The sequence below is a fragment of the Trypanosoma grayi genome, assembly GCF_000691245.1.
Source record: "Trypanosoma grayi strain ANR4 Tgr_242_V1, whole genome shotgun sequence".
NCBI lineage: Eukaryota > Euglenozoa > Kinetoplastea > Trypanosomatida > Trypanosomatidae > Trypanosoma > Trypanosoma grayi.
In genome coordinates this window covers 1-21353 of record NW_008825861.1, presented here as the reverse complement: position 1 = coordinate 21353, position 21353 = coordinate 1, and the positions used below count along the sequence as shown (strand labels likewise).

The 21353-nt window shown below is 50.2% G+C and overlaps 10 protein-coding genes and 1 non-coding gene across 11 annotated transcripts; 1 reads left to right on the top strand and 10 right to left on the bottom strand.

Annotated features, from left to right (window-relative positions):
* Positions 1 to 306: 306 nt before the first annotated feature.
* DQ04_02421090 (Nucleolar GTP-binding protein 1) lies at positions 307 to 2298 on the bottom strand (the record flags this gene model as incomplete). Its single annotated transcript, XM_009311869.1, has 1 exon — positions 307 to 2298. The coding sequence occupies one exon, from the start codon at positions 2296 to 2298 to the stop codon at positions 307 to 309; it is 1992 nt and encodes a 663-aa protein (XP_009310144.1).
* Positions 2299 to 3236: 938 nt separating this feature from the next.
* On the bottom strand, positions 3237 to 5144 carry DQ04_02421080 (ABC transporter; the record flags this gene model as incomplete). The annotated part of the gene is made up of 1 exon (XM_009311868.1): positions 3237 to 5144. The coding sequence occupies one exon, from the start codon at positions 5142 to 5144 to the stop codon at positions 3237 to 3239; it is 1908 nt and encodes a 635-aa protein (XP_009310143.1).
* Positions 5145 to 6141: 997 nt separating this feature from the next.
* DQ04_02421070 (serine/threonine protein kinase) lies at positions 6142 to 7530 on the bottom strand (the record flags this gene model as incomplete). Its single annotated transcript, XM_009311867.1, has 1 exon — positions 6142 to 7530. The coding sequence occupies one exon, from the start codon at positions 7528 to 7530 to the stop codon at positions 6142 to 6144; it is 1389 nt and encodes a 462-aa protein (XP_009310142.1).
* Positions 7531 to 7723: 193 nt separating this feature from the next.
* On the bottom strand, positions 7724 to 8854 carry DQ04_02421060 (putative membrane associated protein; the record flags this gene model as incomplete). Its single annotated transcript, XM_009311866.1, has 1 exon — positions 7724 to 8854. One exon carries the CDS (start codon positions 8852 to 8854, stop codon positions 7724 to 7726), a length of 1131 nt encoding a protein of 376 aa, XP_009310141.1.
* Positions 8855 to 9032: 178 nt separating this feature from the next.
* DQ04_02421050 (putative ubiquitin ligase) lies at positions 9033 to 10205 on the bottom strand (the record flags this gene model as incomplete). The annotated part of the gene is made up of 1 exon (XM_009311865.1): positions 9033 to 10205. One exon carries the CDS (start codon positions 10203 to 10205, stop codon positions 9033 to 9035), a length of 1173 nt encoding a protein of 390 aa, XP_009310140.1.
* Positions 10206 to 10499: 294 nt separating this feature from the next.
* On the bottom strand, positions 10500 to 11906 carry DQ04_02421040 (Tcc1i14-2.7; the record flags this gene model as incomplete). The annotated part of the gene is made up of 1 exon (XM_009311864.1): positions 10500 to 11906. The coding sequence occupies one exon, from the start codon at positions 11904 to 11906 to the stop codon at positions 10500 to 10502; it is 1407 nt and encodes a 468-aa protein (XP_009310139.1).
* A 304-nt stretch (positions 11907 to 12210) lies between these two features.
* On the bottom strand, positions 12211 to 12831 carry DQ04_02421030 (putative DER1-like protein; the record flags this gene model as incomplete). Its single annotated transcript, XM_009311863.1, has 1 exon — positions 12211 to 12831. One exon carries the CDS (start codon positions 12829 to 12831, stop codon positions 12211 to 12213), a length of 621 nt encoding a protein of 206 aa, XP_009310138.1.
* Positions 12832 to 13085: 254 nt separating this feature from the next.
* On the bottom strand, positions 13086 to 13658 carry DQ04_02421020 (Tcc1i14-2.5; the record flags this gene model as incomplete). Its single annotated transcript, XM_009311862.1, has 1 exon — positions 13086 to 13658. The coding sequence occupies one exon, from the start codon at positions 13656 to 13658 to the stop codon at positions 13086 to 13088; it is 573 nt and encodes a 190-aa protein (XP_009310137.1).
* A 437-nt stretch (positions 13659 to 14095) lies between these two features.
* Positions 14096 to 19063, bottom strand: DQ04_02421010 (HIV-1 Vpr-binding protein; the record flags this gene model as incomplete). The annotated part of the gene is made up of 1 exon (XM_009311861.1): positions 14096 to 19063. One exon carries the CDS (start codon positions 19061 to 19063, stop codon positions 14096 to 14098), a length of 4968 nt encoding a protein of 1655 aa, XP_009310136.1.
* A 788-nt stretch (positions 19064 to 19851) lies between these two features.
* Positions 19852 to 20757, bottom strand: DQ04_02421000 (Tcc1i14-2.2; the record flags this gene model as incomplete). Its single annotated transcript, XM_009311860.1, has 1 exon — positions 19852 to 20757. The coding sequence occupies one exon, from the start codon at positions 20755 to 20757 to the stop codon at positions 19852 to 19854; it is 906 nt and encodes a 301-aa protein (XP_009310135.1).
* A 463-nt stretch (positions 20758 to 21220) lies between these two features.
* On the top strand, positions 21221 to 21292 carry DQ04_tRNA061 (the record flags this gene model as incomplete). Its single annotated transcript has 1 exon — positions 21221 to 21292. It is a non-coding gene; the product is annotated as a tRNA-Cys (tRNA).
* Positions 21293 to 21353: the final 61 nt, after the last annotated feature.

Genomic DNA, 21353 nt, shown 5'->3' with positions numbered 1-21353 from the left:
AAAGGTGCTAGCTGCCCTGCACTCCATACCCATTTTGGCTCGGCACGCTGCACACTTAACTACAGCCCCTATGCATCACTTTCCCTCTCCCTGTTTCACTCTTTCCATCTTTCCCTTTGCTCTCTCAGACAACGACGGCGACGACGAGAGAGAGAGATTGAGCTCATGGTCATTCAAGGTGAATGAGAGGAGTGAGAGAGTGACCAGAATGCACAACTTCATTTCATTTAGTTGTCTGTGCGCGTGTGCATCACCAGCGGTGCCCTTTCGCCTCATCCGCACTGTTTCGTAAAGTCCTCTCACTCCTTACCGCCTGTCGCGCTTACCGTTTGTTTTTATTTTACCCGTAAAGAGATGCTTGGGGCGGAGGTTTGGTGTGTGGTGGTCGCCCTCGCCCTTCCTAGCCTGGCGGTTGCGCGGGCGCGCCTTCACCTTGCTCAGTTTCACTGCGCGGAGCTTTTCATTGACATCGCGGAAGCCCTCCCCGCGGCTCACGCTCAGGGAGCGCTCACGGCTCGCAGAACGCGAGCTAATACTACGTGTTGACTTCGTGGAAACATGCGTCGAGCCTGACCGGTCGCGCATCACCGCCTCCTGTGCGACAGATATCGAGCGGCCACGTTTCTTACCGGCAGTGGTGGTGCTGCTGTTGGCGGCACCGGAAGATGAAGAGGCACCGGGTGTCGCAGAGCGAGCGTCTTGGCTACCCGTTCGGCTGTTAAACTTCTCAATCGCGTCCGCCTGCTTTCTGGTACGGCGGATAGCGGGATTCTTCATCGCCCTCTCCATCTTGAGCACCTTTACTTTGTCCTTGATGAAGCGAACAGCATCCAGAGTCGTGTCGCTCAAATCATATTGGGGACGCTTCTTGGAGGCCTCGATCTCCATCTCCTGCAGCCGCGCATCCTCTTCCGCCTCCAATTCCAACAATCGCTCGTGAATATCCGGGTCGATGTTGTCGTAGATGTTGTGGCCGTCCATGATGTCTGGAATGATGTCGTCGACCCACTCTGGGTTCTCCAGGTCCCACGTTTTGCGCTCGTTTGGTTGATACTGGCCAGGGCCACCATTCTCCCACTCGTAGTCGCGCTCGGTCTTGCGGCGAACGCGCGCCGGCCCACTGGTGGTGCGCTCCTCCTCTTCGTACAGCACTGATGTGGGAACGTGGGCGGGTCGCTCCAGGTTGTCGCGCTTTTGTGGCACGGCACAGTAGAGACGGTTTTGGATCGCCTGGAAGCGCCCACTGCCCTCCTTCTGCTCGGAGCGATGAGCGAGCAGCGTGTCGCAGGAAAGTGTCTTGAGGTCCCCAACGCCAAGGTCTGTCAGCGTGCTGGTGGTAATCCACTTTGCACCCGCCTCTTCAATCGCCTCCATGATAAGAGCATGCTCCTCCGCCGAGATGTCGTCGATGGTGCAGATGTCACTCTTGTTGAAGACGACAACCACCGGCTTCCCGGTGAAGAGCGGTCCGATTGACTTAAAGAGCGAAACCTGCTGCGCGACGGAATACCCACATTGGGTACTAACATCCATGAAGAATAATATGCACGCGCGGAGATGTGCCAGCGCCGTGATTGCCTGCATTTCAATAACGTTGCGCTCTTCAAGAGAGTGATCAAGAATACCGGGGGTATCAATCACCTGCCAGCTGGCATACTTGTAATCAGTGTGGCCAACAAAGAGAGACTTCGTCGTGAAGGCGTACGGCTGCACCTCCACATCCGCGCGAGTGACCTTATTCATAAAGCTCGATTTACCCACATTGGGGAAGCCGGTGATGAGCAGCGTTCGCGCATTCGGATCAATGGACGGAAGGCGTGACATGTGCTGTCTGACCTTTTCCAAATACACCATTGCACTTGTGAGTTTCTTGCACGCGGTCGCCATACGGCCCAATGCGGCGCGTTTCAGCTGCTTGCATCGATAGAGCGAGTCACCATACTTCAACAAACGCACGTAGTCGCGTCCAATGTTGTCAACCATGTGCCGCACCGCGCCCACCTGGCCGAGAGCCACCTTGTAATGGTCGCGGTCGTAAAGCACATGCATGAGGTCGCCGTAGAATGGGTGAATGTCGTCCATGCGAGGGAACTCTGTCAAGACGTGGGTGAGCTTCTCATTGATCGTCTTTTGAGTGAACTTCACCTTCCTCATGTAGAACTGACGGATGCGGGAAATGTGGTACCCTTTATGCACCACAGTGGGCGTCTTGCGCTGCGTCTTGGACAGGACAATGTCAATGAAGTCCTTGTACGTCGGGACGACGGTCATTGCCTTGAAGTTGTAGATGGTGGACATGGTTAGCACTTTTCTTCACACCTTTACTCAATGACACTCTACCTATTATTGCTTCTGTTAATGTGGGTTTCCTCCCGTGTGTGTGTGTGTGCGTGCGTGTGGAAGAGTCTCTGGTGAAAAGTTTGAGGTTGAACCTGGGCACCTTCCTTTCACGCTCCGGTGCCGTATGGAACGAGAAGGTAACACGAAGAAAAAAACGGTACTACCTTGGACCTTTTTTTTTGCCGATTGTAAGTGCGTGCGGAGGCGGTGAGAGAAAGCAAGAAAGAAAGGAGGAGGAGGAGGAGGGGGCAACGCGGAGAAAGATTGTTCAAAAAAAAAAAACGGTGTGCAGTGCTGTGAGCGCCGACAGAAACAACTAGAGCGGGGGAGGAGATTCCGCTAAGTAAGCAGTGGAGCATTTTCCGCCGTCGGCCTTCATCCTCATCTATTGATACTGTTCGCCACACAGCCACGTTCTCGCTCGCCACCCCCTGGGGAGCCGTGGCGAATGCAATTGACTTTGACAACGGACATCAGCGCATGACGCACGGCCTCAGTGCATTGGAAGCCCCTCAGCTATGCAAGGCCAACCGCTGCCGAATCCACAACGATAGAGGCAGTTTCTTGTTTCCTTTTTTTTTTCGTTTCAGGTTCAAAAAGAATCCCGAAATGAGAGCACAGAAAGGGTGAGGTTCAACAGTAAGAAGAGCCGCACATTGCTACACAGCACGTTTACCAGAGACGAGGAAGAAAGAAGAAGCAACGCATTCTATCAGTAGTCAAGGCCACGCCAGAGGCAAAAAAATAGCAAAACAAAAAAACGGGGGACTGGGCGCGGACACATACCACGTTGGCCACCCCCAAGCTTTGCTGCCTCCATCCTCACCCAACTTCTTTTTTTTCACACACCGGTGTACGTCGTCAAAGGGCACTGTATGATTATTATTACCTTGGAGTTATTGTCTCTTTTCTACCGCGCGCACACTGTACCCGCCCACTCCATCTAGAATCACGACCTTCTGGTGAAGAGCCTTCAGCGCCTCACGATGTGAAACAGTGATCAATGTCAAACCACAGCGCTGAAGCACTTCATACAGTGCCGGCTCCACATCCTGTGAAATGGCGCTGGTGCACTCGTCGAGGAAAGCAAACATAGGCCGGTGGTACATCGCACGAACGAGGCCGACTCGTTGCCGCTCACCACCAGAAAGAGACTCATTCCAGTCCTTCTCAGCGTCAAGCCCGCCTTCACGCTCCACAACACCGCCCAAGCCCATGTCCGAAGCAAACTGCAAGAGAGTTGCATCAGAGAGGCCGCGGGCCCGCTCCTCCTCCTCTACCGCGGGATAGATAAGCTGTGTTCGGAGCGTCCCTGGCGGGAGGTATACCCGCTGGGTGAGGAACAACAGCTGCGGCAGCGGGGGCCGCTCCAACCTGCCGTTGCGCAACGGCCACAGGCCACAAAGCGTGCGGAAAAGAGCTGTCTTGCCCGAGCCGTTGCATCCCATAATCAGGACGGGCTGCCCAGTTTGAAAAGCTTCAGTATAGCTTTGAATGGCGACCTGATCGGCGGGGGTTACGATTGCTGCATCCTTAAACACAATTTGATTGCTGTCCACCACCTCCGTGACATTTCCGGTTGTGCTCTGCCGGTCCCGCTCCAGGATACGCAGGGCGTCGCGCAGCTCGCCCACACGGTGAGCGCTACCGCACAGCCCGCCAATCTTCAGCTGGAGGGAGAGGAGCTTTCCCACAGCCATCGATAGGGGAATATAAAGCTGGGTACTGTGCACGTGAAGCTGCGTCAGCGCAGCAGCGTCGAGGTGGTCCTTCTCCCGATGAACCACAAACGCGCAGATCGCGTAGCCTACACAGGTAGCACCGTACTTGACGAAAAACGAGTTGACAAAGGACGTCCACCACTTTACACGCTTGATGTGGCGCTCCAATCGGACAAAAGATCTCAGAAATCGGTCGGCGTTCTCACATTCCACATCCGCACCACGGTAGAATGCGACCTCCTCTGCGTGCTGGATTAGTTGTGTGTGCATCATGCGTAGGTTGCCTTCTTTCTCCCTGCTGCGCGCTACCAAGCTTGCAAAGTTCGGCATCACCGAACTGAAGATCACGCCGACAAGGGCGTAGTAGGACATCATTGACAGCGGGGCACCGTAGCCGCCGAAACGCGCCAATGCAGTGGAGAAGATAACGATATCCACGAGTGGCTTCACAACGGCGGGGAGGAGTCCTGTAAGCTCGCTGCAGAAACGCTGCACGTCGTTTGTCACACGGTGAGCCGGGTTGTCAAGGGCCCGCGTCATAGCCAAGTCGTACACTCGGTGTCCCCGAAAGTACTCCCCATGAAGGACATCCTGCAGTCGCTCGCGGAAGCGCCGCTCCATGGTGGAGGTTGTGTAAGCAATGCCAACAGCAGTGACTGTCGTGGGGATGGCATAAACCGCAACATCGACGACACTAAAAACAAACCGCTTGAGTTGCTTGCGAACAAGCGCCTCGCTGCTCTCCCCCATTAGTCGGGCGAGTCTCAGCGAAAGCATAGAACGCAGAGCCATGAGGATCGACAAGAGCAATACCATGCCCGATTCCAAAGAGAGCATAGAGGGGAAACAGATGCGCAGCAGCTCTACGATGCGGCGGAGCATGGTGCGATCGAAGATGATGCTCGGCCGCCGATGGGCACCGCCACCTCGTCGCACAAGCCGTCGTGGTGATTTGCTCTCGTGGCGTGTACGCAACACCTGATAGATGCCGTTCAGCACTATCATCACCAGTGATATATACAGCACGCGAAAGGGCGTCACTGTCGCACTCACCGTCGTGAGGAGTCCCGCAGTGGAAGTCATTGCAGCGTGCGGGTCTTCTCTACACCGAGGCTTCTATCAGGGCGCTATACTTTTGGGCGTGCCACAGCCAGCAGAACGAGACGGGCGCGACGGCAAAACACACAAGAACACAAAAAAATGAAATGGGGGAGAAATAAAATACGTGAAGAAGACAAAACAGAAGAAATCACTTCAAGCAGCAGCGGAAGGGGGCAGCTCTTCTCCACGCTTCAAGTCACAAACACAAAAAAAAAGCTGCTACTTTCCTGTCTAGAAGGATGGGATGCGTGGGAAAGGCAAAGGCATACAAAGCATCGTGAAGGGAGAGCCGCAAGCAATCTTGTGGGTGTACGAGCAGTTGCGGTTGTGGTTCCAGACGATTGCCAGCCCCACGAAGTCATCCAATGTGCAGGTGGCAGAAGGTGAGGGGAAGAAACTGAGGGAAAGAAAATCGAAGAAAATAACACAAGAAAGAGGAAAACAAAAAAAAAAACTAGAGAGATAATATATATATATATATAAATTTGATGACTCTGACAAAAATGCTGGAGTCGTCTCCGCTCCTCCAACGTGTAAGAAGAATGAGGGGTGGAAAACAGCTTCAGACCCCACACGCCGCCACGAGAGAAGTGCGGCACCACACAAAACAAACAAACAAACAAACAAACAACACAAAACACACCAAAAGTGAGGAGAAAAGACTGCACATTCGGTAGGCATGGGTGGAACCCTTTATATACATTGCATTGTATTAGTTACTACCCCCGCAGAAATGCGGGGGCACCACCTCTGCACCACTTCTCTATTTTATTTTAATTTTTTTTTTCTTTACCTCTCTCCCTACCTCTTTCTTTCTCTCATCCCCTCGCTCTTTCTTTCCCTACACTTTCTTCTTGGTAACCCCCTCGTTTTGTAGAGCACATGGGCAAGCGTCTATTCGCACAGCCCCCGAGGAAAGGAGAAAACGACAAAAAAGGAACACAAGCTCAAGGCACGCCACTCGCGCCTGGCATCCCCTTCAACGAGGACCAATTTTTGGCAAATGTGGCACACCACACGGTGATGCTGTTGCACCATAATCATTCATTGTTGCCGCAAGCACAGCCAGCCTGGTGACGCCTGCTGATAACGGCGGCGGCGGCTGCGACGGCGGATCCTCGAAGGCGCTGGCGATCCACTCGTGTCGCATCGCCTTGCGCGGGGGCACGCGCTCATCGGGCACCCAGCAGAGGAACTGTCTGATGAAGCTAACAAACCCGTCTGTATCGGGGAGTCCGAGAAACGCGGCAAGGGACTTTGTGCCGGGGTATCGTATTCGTCGCTTGCTGTTCGGAACTAACTTTGGGGCGTAATTTGCGTTGGCGTCGAAGAACTCATGCCTGCGTGGAGATTGAAGTAGCATCTCACGCGGTGGCGGTCCTAGATATTCCATGATGCAGGCCAACTGTTCCTGCTCGCTTTCTCCAGGAAATATCGGGAATCCAGTGGCAAGCTCACACAGAACACATCCATAGCTCCACAAATCGATCCGCTTGGTATATGGGCAGCCTAAAATTACTTCCGGTGCGCGATAAAAACGCGATTGAATGTATGTGTAGATTCGAGCGTTTTCGAAGCACGCCGATCCCAAATCAATTACCTTCACAGCTGCTCTATCGGGTGCCTTTAAGAGAATGTTCTCCGGTTTCAAGTCACAGTGAATGACGTTTTCACGCCACATGTATGAGAGTGAAACCAACACCCCGGCCCCAATTTTTCGAACTACATTCACCGACAAAGGATGAAAGTTGCGCTGTTTCATGTGCTCATACAAGTTAAGGGATAATAGCTCATAGGTTATGCACATATGAGATCGGAATGAAAAACTATCAAGCGCCTGAACTATGCCATACTGTCCAACAGGATCCCCTTTTCGAAGATGCATCAAAATCTGCACTTCGACCTTTGCTTGCGCCGTGAAGCGTTTTTTGTTTCGAATTATTTTCAGTGCGACGGTAGTGCCTTTGAGGTGATCGGCAGCCTTGACTACTTGGCCAAAGGAGCCGCTTCCCAGTGGGGACAGAACCTCGTAGCGGTAGGCTATGTGATCGTGCAGCTTTATTACATAGTCTCCCCGCTCGTCATCGTACCCGCTGTTAAAACCGCCCTCCACTGGAGCGGGGATCTTCGATTGGCAGTTCTGGCCCACATAACATACATCAGTGTAGCCCTGAATCTCGCTTTTCTCGTACTTCGTCAGATGGGCCGCGTAGCGCACCGATGGGAGCATTGTGCTCTCACTCGGCAGCTTCAGCCGCAGGGTCCCACCTGCCGGAGATATGCCTCGCTGTGTTTGGAGCCGACGTGGATTCGACAGGCGAAAAGGCGCCCGCGCAGGTGCCCCTTGCTTCCTGCGCGTGGCATACATCCCTTTGGGCCTCGATATCTCCCTTAGCTTCACCTGACCATGACGAGGATGTCGATGTAAAAAAATGAGAAAAGGAAAATAATGGGACAATAAGTAGTCTACAATAGTCGGAACAGAACAACAGCCAAAGGGAAAAGAAACAGGTACAGATACAGGCGCTACCACCCAACCCTTTGATAGCAACCGCCACAGCTTACCCCGTGTACATCTCGAGGCAGTGAGCCAACGCCTCCACCGTTGTGTACCACGTCATCCACTCATTGGGTTCCTGCGTGGGGTCGGGCTCGTGGAGAGAAAACAAGCGCTCCGAGTAATCCTCAAAGCCGATAAGCGTTATTGCGTGCTCCGATGCATTGTTGCCACATGGCAATGTGATTGGTTGGCTCCTCTCAATCACTGCGCGGAGGGAAAGCGCAGGTGACGACGAATACTCAACTCGGTACCCCATCATGTACCACAGCACCTCTGCACAAGATTGGAAGGCCTTGCAAGTCAAGCACTCGCTGCACAAGCTGATGTGCCCGTACTCTGTCATTACCCGCACGTTGTTGCACCGAATGTGACGAATATTCGGGTCCTCCGGCGACGTGCGAAGGGCCCGCGCGAGCTGCAGCATATTTGCTGCGAATAACTTCCGAAATGATACAGGGACATCCAGGAGTGCCTTTTCTGCACTTTGGCCACCGCTCAGATTGGCCGCCCCGAGCAACCGCTTGTGCTCATCCCCGCGACGCCGCAGTTCCACTTCCCATTTCGCAGTCTCCCTCTCTTCCAGCAGCCGAATGGCGTCCGCCTTCTCAGCTTTCTTTGCTTGTAGCAGCGTGCCACGCGCTTGCTTTTCCTCAGCCGAATACACAGCACGGGTCTCCTCTTCAAACAGCACCAGATCCGCGATGCTAGTAGCAAGGCGTTTTTTCCACGCCTCGGTGCGCGCTAGGTTCAGCATATACTGGTCATACATATTCGCCGCCCACGAGAGCGACGGGCACTCTTCATAATTTATATTATCTTCAGAGATTAACGCATCTCGCATCGGTTGCCCAAAGAGTGCACTAACGCCCTCGCAGAAGTCTTCAAACAACCCCTTGATCGCCCCGCACATCGTCTCGTTGTAGATCTGGCGATCGGGATTTGTCTCCTGTGCCTTACGCAGTATTTTTAGCAGACGGGGGCGAGCATTTGATATTAACGTTTGAATCGACTCCGACAACAAATGCAGCGCGAGAGCGTCATTCTCCTCACCACCTTCACAAGCTTGTGCCATTCTTGTGCTCTCCTCCCGGAGTTGCGCCACCAACGCGCAGAGCTTCTTGTACTCCGTCATTGTCGACAGGTGCAGAAGTGGGCCCACATACACACACCAGTCCTATAGTTAAGCGGTGAAGCAAGGCAGAAGAAGAAAGAACTGTTTTTAAAAAAAAAAAACAGAAAGCGCGCTCGTGTGTAAAGAACACCCCAGCATTAGCAGCAGGAGCGGCAACACAGCTAGCTTTGAGTGCAAATTAATGAACGCACAACTCACCCTTTCCCAACTGCAGTGCAATCCTCCGTGCCAGACAATCCACAAAGTAGTCCTCTTCTACAATGGCCTTGTATGGATTCACACCGACGCAATACTTTCTCTCCGTCGCGGCATCTGTAATGCTATCACCAGTTGCAACATCCCTTAAATCGACAATTGATTTTTCATCCCCAATGAAAATGTTGTCATCGAAAAATATATAGTAGAGAGGCTTCTCACACGTTGAGGGAGGCGCGACAACCACCGGAAATACCTTTCCGCCTGTCCGGCGCTCGGCTCCTTGAGCCCAAAAGGGATAGTAATCGACGAGCCCACCAACGTTGTTGGATGCAGCGGTGTACTCCAACAGTTGATCGTGCAGCAACGCAAAATTCGTTTGGTAAACTTCTTTGCAAGAAGGCATCACTGACAACTGCGACACAACTTCAGCAGAAGGCAGTGTTTCAACTCCCTCGGGATGATGCACTACAGCGGCCTTTTCCGGGCCAATGCAAAAGAACAGCTGCTCCTTCTCGCGGAAAATGCATCCTGTGGCCTCGGGTACATACGCCTCCTTCATGCGCTTGAGAACAGCGCCCTGGGGCTTGCATGTATGTTCCCCAAAGACAAATTGCCGCCACTCCCGCAATACATTCGACAGGTCGTTACCGAATGTTCGAAATATCAAAGTAAAAGACCAATTCAGCTCCGAGAGGGTATTGACAAAGCGAAAGAAAGAAGGAATGATCGAGTGATTGGGTGCGGCTGCCAGCACCTTTCTTTGTTCATCGATGTGGTGCTTGTAGTCTTCGCCCGGCTGCCCTGCATGTGTGAACGTGCGCAGCACAGCCCTCCTACTCGCCGATATGTCGCGCCACACACGATCCCTTTCAGCTTTAGGAAGTTCCTGCATGCCCATTGGTTCAGTGTGCACGCTATCGACATACTCATCATACGTCACCAAGCCGGTGCGGTCCCCTGCCTGATGAGGCCCCATCATGGCCACCCACTTATCGCCGTCATGGCGACCCCATACATTTGCTGCGATGTTGCTGTTGAGGACATCCTCCATGCTTCGTCCACCAGCGGAATCAACCTGAATAATCGTCTTGTTGATGTCCATGTGCACCACAAGGTGTCTCCTCGGGCATCGCTCTAGAAATGCACGGGACATTCCTTTGTCGTTGATATTTTTTTTGTGATAGAAACCCCAAACAAAAAAAAAAAGAAATAGGTGAGACATCGGAGGCAGCACACCCACAGACGAGCAACGGGTACATGCGAACGAAGCTAACCTGGCCCAAGAAAAAGTCAAAACGACGGTCTTGATAATATAGCATATACCCGATATTGTCACGCAACACTCTATGGCAGAAAGCTTATCCTATATAAACAACAAAAAAATGAATAAACGATAAAGACTCGATAGCGGGAAAGATGACGCGACGTACTGCCTTGAATAACAGATTCAAAGGTCATCGTCATCAACAATAGTGATGGCTGGCTTTGCAGCATTGGCTGCAGGGGCCTTTTTGGCAGGGAGTTCGACGTCCGAATCATCATCTAGTGATACTGACTTCTGACGTGTGGCAGGAAGGACAAGGTCATCATCGTCGTCGTCGTCGCTCAGCGCGATTCCACCAGCAGCAGGGTTAGCGACGCCTGTGGGAGGGGTGGCTGATGCGTTACCATTGCCATTTCCGACCCCCAGAAAATCCATTTCCGATCTCAGCGCAGCCTCAAGAATTTTCTGGCAGTGTGATTTATCCATGACACCAAAAGTGTTGAGGTCGGAAGCATCCATGCACTTTAGGACGTCCAAGTCAACGTGCTGGCTCAGAAGCGTCGGGGCATACTGTGACAGTCCAATGCCGTGTAGAAGCTTTGTAAGCGGATCTGCGGAGTCAGGGTAGGTGGAAGAATCAGCTGTAGCCCCGTTACCTGTTTGTGGCTTCTCGTCACTGTTTCCATAAGCATCCGCGTCTGTTTCATCCCTTTTCGCATCGATTGCCTGACGAAGACGCAACTTAGTGCTTGGTGGAACCATTTGAAGTTTATACCCTTCACCCGCGCTCAGACGCAGTTGCTGCGACTCCACCAGCACCTCAGCCGTGGGGACGTTAATAGGCATGATATTGAGTTTCTTGCCAGTTGCCACCTGGTACAGCCTACCCACAACCGATGCGACTTGCACGGCCCCCGAAAAATCCTTTACCACAATATCCGGCGCCGGGGGTCTTAGCTGCAGGGCAAAAAAAGTCGCTTCTGGCCCGTGGTGAAGCTTGCGTATATGACTGATAAGACTGCAGTATATCACGGTAGCATTAAGGTTGAAGACATAAATTGCCCTGTCCCCCACCACCAGAACGTGATGTGGCGATTGGGTGTCCTTTGCCACAGTCGATGACAGGAGTGTGATGGCCCCAAAGAAGTGAATCACCATTTTCTCTAACCCGGAGAACTTGAAAAGGTGTTGCAGCGGTACCTGTGCAAAGGGTAGGTTCGAGCGCGGATCCACGGGTGGCAGGCCGTAGTTGTACGGCTCCATGAGCCCAGCACCAGCACACGCCGTCCAGAGTGTCTCATTCCATTCCTCGAACAGCTGTAACGTTGGCATGCGCAGTGTCCACTGGTCCGCCCTGCCGTCCTCGTGGTTGCCGTCAATCATCAGTGTAAGGAGCTCCGCCGCCTTCACCTTCATCACTTGGCAGCAGCGCACCACCTTCGTGACGATGATGACACCCTTAGGTGGCTTGGAGTCGTCTTCGGCGTACGACAGCTTGCGAGACTCCCGGTCAAAAGTGACGTACCGCTTTTTGAACGCTTTCGTAAAGGATGTCGTTTGTCTCTCACACATCACCGATAAGGGACTCATAGTCTCCTTTTTTTCTACACACAAACACACACACACAAACTCTCTCTACTTTTTCTTCTGTTGTCCACAACACCCTTTTTTTTTTCCTTGCTTATTATTGTCTTCAAAAGTAAAGCAAAATTTGAATAGAGAAATGGGCATTGTATTGTGCAGTTGAGCAGAAGCGTTTTCTTTCTTCGAGCAGCAACGGCTTCGCAGATGCACGAGTGTATCAACGAGCGAGGTCGTGCGTGGGGTACACATGGAATGGTAGCACAAGTAGGAATAATGGCGCACGCCATTAGCATCGTGTACAGATTGTTTCTCACTGCATAAAGTGATGCTGCAACCGCAGCGGGTGCACCTTTGTGATTCGTGGAAATATCTCGAGGAGGTACCACAAGACGTGCCCAACGAGATTCGCCACCAGATCCAGCCAAATGCCACTAGGACCCTCAAAGGCGATGCCTACAACGAGAAGGAGAAGTGGCAGCATCCGAACCTGCACTGTCACCAGGCCAAAGATGCTCAGCTCCTGGTTGGGCAGCAGGCGACCAAAGAGATACACGAGCGACTTGGAGAATAAGAAGCTAAGGTACAGCGTCTCAATCACACGGAAACTTTGAAGGAGGAGCAGAAGCACCATTCCCGTAAGGAGGGTGAAGCAGTAGTCCAACCAGCGTTGTTGGAAGTACTGCATTTCAATACTACAGCTCACCATGTGTAGCCAGTTTAACTCAATAACACTGCGGAGGTCAAGGTGGCCGAAAAACAGAAAAGTCGACAGCAATCGCCAATATTGTTTCTCCTGAAAGACGAGAGTGGGACTAAAGATCATTTGCACCGGGTGGATGAGCCCAAAGGACACCAGCACAACCGAGGCCGCTGAAAGCAGCATCAACACTCTCGTTACCGGTGGCATGCCAGCGACAAAGGCGATGTCCATCTCTAAAACGAAGAAGAATGAATGTGACCTTTAGGATAATCCTTGCACACCTATCCGCTGTGTGTCCAAGACAAACATCCCCCACCGCAAGCAACAAGGAACGAACAAAATAAAGAGAAATCTCCAAGTGACACTCTGCAAAGAAGGGGCATCCACTAGGGCACCCTCGTAACCACGCGACTCACCTGAGCCTTTCTATTTTTTCTGCCTGTATCTTCTTCTTTGCTTCTTTTTGGTTCTAGCTCTCAGTTTCTTCAGAAGCGAGCAAACAAGAGCAACGCCGACTCCAGCACAATCACACCGTCCAATCCTCCTACTATTGCGCACAAGCGGACATCCCACTGTGCATCATCCGTGTGATGGCTGCGGTAGAGCAAGAGGAGCATCAACACACTCAATGTCATTAGCGACACCATACAGGCAACTAGAACTGCTCTGCTCAGAAAGGGGCGTTCACGCATCCGCGTGAAGCCCACCAGTGTGGCCGCAGCAAGCAGCACCGCAACCAACCGCAGATGCCAGGGGAGAAGGGCCTGAGGTCCTCCACTTCCTTGCGGAGAATGAAGCAAGTACAGTGCAACGAAAAACAAGCTGAGAAGCAGGCACAACATTGGCCACGATATCAGAGCAGATTGAAGCCATATATGCCGAATGGATCTCCGCGGTGCCATCCTTGCCAAATTCCGTAACCCTTCCTTGATAAAAACCTCGTACCTCTGCTCCAACTGTTGGAGTGTTTTTGCCTCGTCAGTTTGTAAATAGCCCAGCTCTCCCTTCGTGCGCAGCATGTCGAGAGTAATCTCGTCCTCTCGCGTGAAGTCAGACATAATGATAATACGCCTCTCAGCCCTGCATGGATGCCTCTCTGAACGAAGAAAAGCGAAACAAAACAGCAAGACGGACGACTCAAGAACTCACACGTGGGGGGCAGCACATACGCCTCAAGAAATGACGGCGAATCATTCTCTTCAGAGACTTGTTTTGTCTTCCTTTTGGTATTCCCGTTTTTTTTTTGTTTTGGCGCCGCTACAACATGGGCTAGAACACAGCACTGCGCGCCACACTAGGAAGCACCAGATGCGAAAAAAAGGAAAGAAAAAAAAACGCACAAAACTTCACAGCTGCACCGCCACCCCCGCATTGGCTTTTCCACCCGCCGTCTCGGCGGGAATCGCATCCCCAAAGGAAGAACCGAAGAAAAAAAGGGGAACAAGGCAATATCTGCTGCTTTTCATCTTGTCTCTCCTTCTCTTTTTAACACAACTTAAGTAGAACTCATCGATCCACCGATGCTTCCCTCCGTCTCCTCCCATGTCTCACTCGCTTCTTCGTCTTCATTGTCGTTATCGGACGGCACCGCTGATGTGGCGTTGTCCAGAGCGGTGCCGGTCTCATCATCATCATCATTATCGCTCTCCGCCTCATCATCATCATCATCATCCGTCTCATCATCATCATCCGTCTCATCATCATCATCATCCGTCTCATCATCGTCCGTGTCATCGTCATCATCATCACCGGAGGACCAGAAGCTGTCATGGTCCAACTCACCCTCGTCCTCGTTTTCGCCAAGGTCGTCCTCGTTCTCGGCATCACGGCTGCCTTGGGGCAGCGGAAATGTTTGCTGCCCCGGCAGCGGCCCTGAGGAGGTGGAGAACACTCGCACAACTGCCTCGGCATCCTGCTCGAGAATCGCGGCACAGTAGCGATCTGACGGATCAACCGCAAACGCCCTGAAGGGCGGGCGCACCTCAGTTGAGAAGATTGTTTCAAAAGTGCAGCTCTCCACAGCCGAAAGGACGGGAGAGGTAGAGTTTGTTAAACTGGAAACTTCTCGAAAACTGTAAATCACTCGGCCATAGGCGTTGGTGTGAAAGCTGCTGGTATTCTTAAAGGAAGGTACAGTTCGCAGCATCGTAAACGTCCGCAAGTCCCACACCTTCTCGTCAATCATAACAAGAAGGTTGGAAGGATGAAAAGCGTTACAGAACGACTCTGTGAAACGGTCAAAACGGTATATGGGCTTGTCGCTGCAGCGAATGTCCCATAGAACGGCATCACTGAGAATGAGCTGCGATGAGGAGTCGAACGTGGCAACGTTGTCCATATTTTCACCTAACCACGACGGATCGCTAAAATGATGCACTTCACGCTCTGCAGCAATGTCATACAGGCGGCATGTGTGCTGCTCACCACAGGTTGTCAAGAGGTAAGTGTTGGAGTTAGAAAACCGTGCAGCACGGCTACCTTCAACACGGTATATCACAACGGGAAGCGCCTCGCGCCTCATAACAGCCACTGTGTCATCAGCGCTAACTGCAGCAAACAACGTCCCGTCATCTGAGACAGAAACTCTAGCGACTCCTTCATTGTCAAAGAGAAGGTGCTGCTCCAACAATTTATCCCCAGAGGTGTCGTCTGGAAACGTATCAAAAAGGGCTATCGCTCCCTCTGAAGTTCCCACAATCAGTGTATCTCCATTATCACAGAAGGCAACGCAGTCTCCCTGCAGATCATCACCACCCCCTGTGATGTCAAACAAATGGCCCGGATATCGATAAATGAGGTGATTCTCGCTTGTTCTCATACGCAGAGAATAATCGATACCCAGCTTTTGGGCCAGCCTTCTGTTAAAAGCATTTCTTGTGTGATCGACAGGCATATCAAGTGGGTGATACACATGACTCTTTCCCAGGTCGAACTGAGGAAGGGTGGCAATAGGGTTGGTACACTTCTCATGTTGCTGTCTTAAGTAAGAGCGAATGATGCCATCGAGAGTGGGTGCACCTATTGTTGACAACGCCGTCACATCTGTCCCTGCATTAATAGATTGCGGCAAGAGCGAAGGATTCAGGGAAAGATGCGCATCACGACGCAAAACCGAGGCCGCATTTTGAAGCCCTTCAGTTTCTAAGTGCCGAGATATCAATTCCAACAAAGATTCTCGTGAGTAGTTGATGTGTGAACGAGCAATGATGGCTTGTCGTTGCTCCAACTCTACGGGATCCATCGAAACAGTTAGTGGCGCCTGATTGGTTTCGTCAATCAGGAAGCACTTGACATTCTCCATAAAACAACCTGTTGCATGCCCTTCGCTTGTGGCGTAACGTGAACCCATCATAGAAATATATTCCTTCTGAACATCAGTGTACTGTGACCGCAATTCTCGAACCACTGCGCTCACCCCGAGAGCATCAAAAAGAAGACGTGTGTCAGCATAACGTCGGAGAGTCACCATCAGTTGCAAAGCTCGTGCAACTACTGGGAAAACTTGAAGTTTGGCCGACATTGTTGCATCTTTTCTAATTCGTAAAATCTCCAACAAGGTTCGGACGCCATCACTTGCTCTGACTACACCACACACCTGATTAAAGGTTGCAACAGCTGCTTCATCATTTTTATCTGTGGGAAGTACTGTTAGATGCAGCAAAATCTGCAATGCGGTAGCCACACACGGGATCAAATGTGACTCCCTGGATGTATTTCCATTATGAAACGCTGCAGCCAACTCACTTACCATCATAATCAAGTGCACAATACCAGACTCAGGGTACCGCGCATCAGCTATTAAGGGACGAATAAATGGAACAACTGCCAGAACACACAAGACATTTAACGAAGCGGCAAGCAGCTCCCATCGACTCTGAGCAAAGTAGAATTGTGCGCATCGAAACAAAAGTTGGTGAAAGTTGCTGTCAACTAAATTCCGAAAAGCGATAAGCCTGTCACGAGTCAGCAAGCTTTGAACAGTTTCAATCGAGATATCGGGAATACTTGTTGAAGCAGCTGAGAGAAAGTTCAAAACTGATTCAACCTTTGCCGGATCTCGAGGTAACGATACCTCCGGGGACGAATTTGTTACAAGCGCTGACAAAAACCGATGTTTTCTAAAAACGACTCGCGTAGATAGCATCAAATGAGAAATAAGATAGATGTAAAGACACTTCAATGCCGCCAGAGTTAATCCGGGGTACACAACGTCAAACCTCTCGTCTGAAGTATTTAAAAGACGTTCTATTGTACTCACAGTTGTCTGTGGCCCCTGATGGGCGTCAAAGAATGAAACCACACAAGGAAAACTCAGTGCGTGGAAAAGGAAGCCACCAGCACTAACCTGTACTTCATGGTTCGATGCGTTTTTCCACTGATGCAAAATAAAGTTCAATACAGGTTCAAAATATTTGCCATGGTTCCGAAGGAGTCTTTCAAACACAGCACTCCTCGCTAGTTGAAACATCACTATACAGCAACCATAAGTCGTTGAAACCTCCAAACGCCCGTTGATCAACGTCATGACTTGTTGTAGACCATCCAATTCCAGGAAAATAAAGGCCAATTTTTTATGGGATAACAAGGCATTTAGTACCCAACCAATCCTTGCAACGATTTCTCTCACCTGCCGATAGTGTTCCTTCGCTAAATAAAGATTGGCATCCCAGCGCAAATAATTCTCTAGTGCATCTTCATCCACAGCGCCATCCTCTTCCTCGAGTCCGAGCAATGCCCTTCCGTGTTCCTCTGCATATTCCTCCGCTTTTGCAGCCGCATCCGCAGCACTTGTCAAGTCAACACTATCCAGCACATGGATCATAGATTCTATCGTCTGAAACTGCAGGGCTGGTAAAACAGCTTCGCGTTGATTGCAAAGAGCTCCAACGACAGCGCAGTTTAGCATAAACTCTTCCAGTTTGAAGTTGATATCATCCGGTTTCATTGTTTGTATGTACAAATATCGTTGCCACAGAACAACTTCTTCATGGGGCTTTTTGTACTTGTAGCGAAACACACGATTCTTCGTTTCGTTTTCTGTAGGTGAATCTACATTTTGCAGCCAGCGTACCAGAACTTCCTGTCCTGCCGTTATCTCCACGATTTCACCCATATCGCATGTTCCACCTTGACTTCCATAATCCCACGCCGGCCCGCGACCAACCTTCTCGCCTTTCTGCGGCTCCCAACTCTCACCAATTTTTTGACGGTTTACTTCTACTTCATTTAGCTCCACCTTCCTCATTTTGAATGGTCTCCCCCCCATCTCAAATTCCTCAGTGTTCAATATTGTTTTGGTCCGCCGACGCTCAGATTTCTCACCTTCATTGTTAATGTCAGAAACTCCTTCTGTTTGAGTGTGTATAGGAATATGCTCCTGAGCCATGTGTTGTAGACATGGGCTAGCGTTTTGGCCTTGAACTACAGATGATGGTAGAAGCGGCATCCCGCTTGCCAGCATAATCCTATTGTTACCGGTGGTCTCTGGTGACGCTTTCCGCGAACTTGTGGGAGAATTTCCACCACTGTGAATGACGGCGGAATAGTGCCTAAAAGGTGATCCTCTTTTTTCTCGAGAATATGTCGCACCGTGTTTCTCAGGATGACCAAAAATTCGATGAATAAGATGTCTTACTCGCTGCAATAATAACTGAGGCAACTGCTGACTAATAGCCTCACCAACAGCCTGGTCGTCCTGATCGAGCATACTAAAAGTTAGCGAAAGTGCCAAGAGACGCTTTCGTCGACTCTTTTCCTCCACGACAACTCTACAAAGGTCATACGTCGACAAAGGATCCAAAAAACTTTCTCGTGAACCTTCCACAACTAGCAACGCAGAATAAGTAGCTAGAATCTGAGTTTCTTCCATACTTTTAGTGTGATTGATAAAAGCTCTCTCTAGGGATTCGACCTCGCTTAGAGTAGAGGGTGCCTCATGGACTATAGTGGCATCCACAATTTCTCCCATATAATCACAGAAGGCTGTGTTATGGTGAATTGCATGTGTGAGAGACTCGAATGGCACACGATCATGCATATTCAATGTGTCAGTGTAGACATCAGCGCATCGCTGGTGTTCTTCATAAAGCAATTTTGTCAAGCGCCCCCAGAGAAAGAGGTGAACCTCATCATACCGCTGCAAAAGTGACATCGTAACTTCTATATTTTCTCCAGTGCCTCCCACCAGTAACTGGGACCCGGAAGCATTTCCTCTTTCAGCTGATTCAATGTTCTGTTTTAGTGTCTTAATCTGTTTTTGCACTCTCAGTAAGCGCTTCATGACATCTTTAACAATACCGACCGATGGACTCGCCATTACGACGTCATCCTCCTCGTACGAGAGCTGCTCCGAATCACGTTGGCTACTATCATTCTGTGTCCCAAATGTTTCTGTAGTTTCGTTATCATTCATCATTATCTGACCCAATTGGTCACCACCTATTCCATAGCGACTTCGCTGCATTTTCCTATTTCATTTTCAAACGACAAAAAAAAGAACAAAAGAACAAAAGAAAAAGTGAAAAGTGAAAAGCAAAGAAAAAAAACAAATTGGTAACAAAGATCATATAAAGCACGCGCCACGAAAAAGGCTAAAGACGACCAATCAGTCGTATAGAAAAAAAAAACAGGCAAGTAATACGCAGCGTTTTTCTGTTTTTCCTGTATTTTCTTTTACACAAGCGGACAGCCAAATTGACCGCAATACCAACTGCAAAACCACCAACAACAAAAGGGTGTCAAATATCCTTCAAATAAAACTAAGTACATACCAAGTAACGTTTAGTTCGGTCTTCTGTTCGTTTGGCACGGTGCACACACATGGTCTTAAGAAGTGGCCGCCACGCACATCAAATATAAGGTAGTAATACACGGGCTAAAATGAAAAAAAACGGATTAACACAAAAAATCAGGCTCTTCAGACCTCAGGTTCCTCACCCGCACTGGCCCATTTAAAAGGAACCATTCGGAGAGCATTAATATGGTATCAATCCTTCAGAAAAGAGAAGATGAGAACTTCATGGATCATTTTTCACTTTTATGTTCCTTTTTGTTGGTTTTTTTTGTTAGACTAGGTTAACAACCAATTCTCCTGGAATCACATTTTTCTTGAAAACAGGGTTTGGGAAATTCGTATTTGCTCGCCTATCCAGGTATCACAGTTGTCTCGACTAATGAACCCATCCGCACCCTCCCCCACCCCCGTTTACACCTATCCCCTCTCTCTTTGCTCTTCCTCTCTAAACATAAACGTTACAGCTGTTTTCTGTAAACATAAAAGGGAGCCTCATCATTCCAGTCGGTGCGTAAGTGAACCCGAGAAACTAGCTTCAGAGGATGATCAGCCAAAAGCTTATCATTTAGCTTACGCGATGTTACCACACAAAACACTGTTGGTACCGAAGCGACCACTTCCGTTAGCCTTCGCATTAACTCATCATCAAACATCCATGAATGTGTAAAAATCACATTTACCTTTTCTTCTATCAAGCGCGAACTGTAGTTAACAAGATCACCTTGAAGAAAAATAGCGTTCTTGGCATCGAAATACTCTGGGTAGTACTTTTTGGCTCTTTCAAAAGCTATAGTGGCATTACGTTGGCGAGAAGGAATTACTTCAACACCCACCACCTTTTTACAATGAGTCTCCGCCAACACCTGAAGACATACATTTCCTACGCCACTTCCGATATCACAAAAGACAGTGTCATTCTCGATTGCTATCGTTGACATCTCCATGCGATTTAAAAGAGCATTACCACCCATGCAGAGACGGAGCTGGGGCATGATTACCGAAGACCACAGCTTCCGAACGTCGTCGATGTCAACAACACCCATCTGAGCGAAAACATTAGGCTTCACGGTAACATGCTCCTCACCCATATCCAACTGGCCCAACTCGTTGTAACTTTCCGTTAGGTGCTCGAATATTCGCTGGGAAATGATGTTGAAGTTCGCAGGAGGTTCTCGCAATCGAATGGGTTCACTAACTGCTTTAAACGAGTGGGTATTCAAATTCCCCAGAAACGTCAGTCCATAACCAACAGCGCACCCCACGCCAGAGGAGATCACAAGAAACCGAAACAACCTCGGTCGGAACAAGGATGCAAAGGTCACGAACCCAAAACCTGCGGTTAAAAAATACCACAAGGGCACCATCACCACCTAAACTAGAAAGCTGGGAAAACAAATAAAAGGCACCGCCTCCAAAACACAGGCAAAAGAAACAAACGCGGACTCGCACCACACCCATACCAAACCAATATTTTACCCGGAGGCCAACCCCGCACATCGCAGAAAAACACAACAACAACCCAACGCACACAGACACACACGCACCGCCTTCTCGACCGGGACACCAGCCGCGACCCGGCCGCCAACCGCGACCCACCAAACACCCAACCACCAAAAAAAACCAACGCAATAGCCCAGCCTCTGGCAGCCGCGGCTTCTACGCCTAATGGCGCGTTAGAGGGGAAATGGGCAAGAGACCCTGCCCCTCACCACCCGACTGGGAATGGGGATTTTTTCCTGACACCGACATACCTTTTCCCCACGTTGGTAAAAAAAAACCAAAAAAACACTATGTATTTTATTAAGCATCATGGTGTTCCTAAGCGTCGGATTCATAGCTCAGTGGTAGAGCATTCGGCTGCAGTCCGAACGGTCCCCGGTTCAAACCCGGGTGGGTCCTATCTTTTTCAAGATGCTCACCTTCAACAACAGGCAATGGGTTTTTTTTTCTTATTTATTTA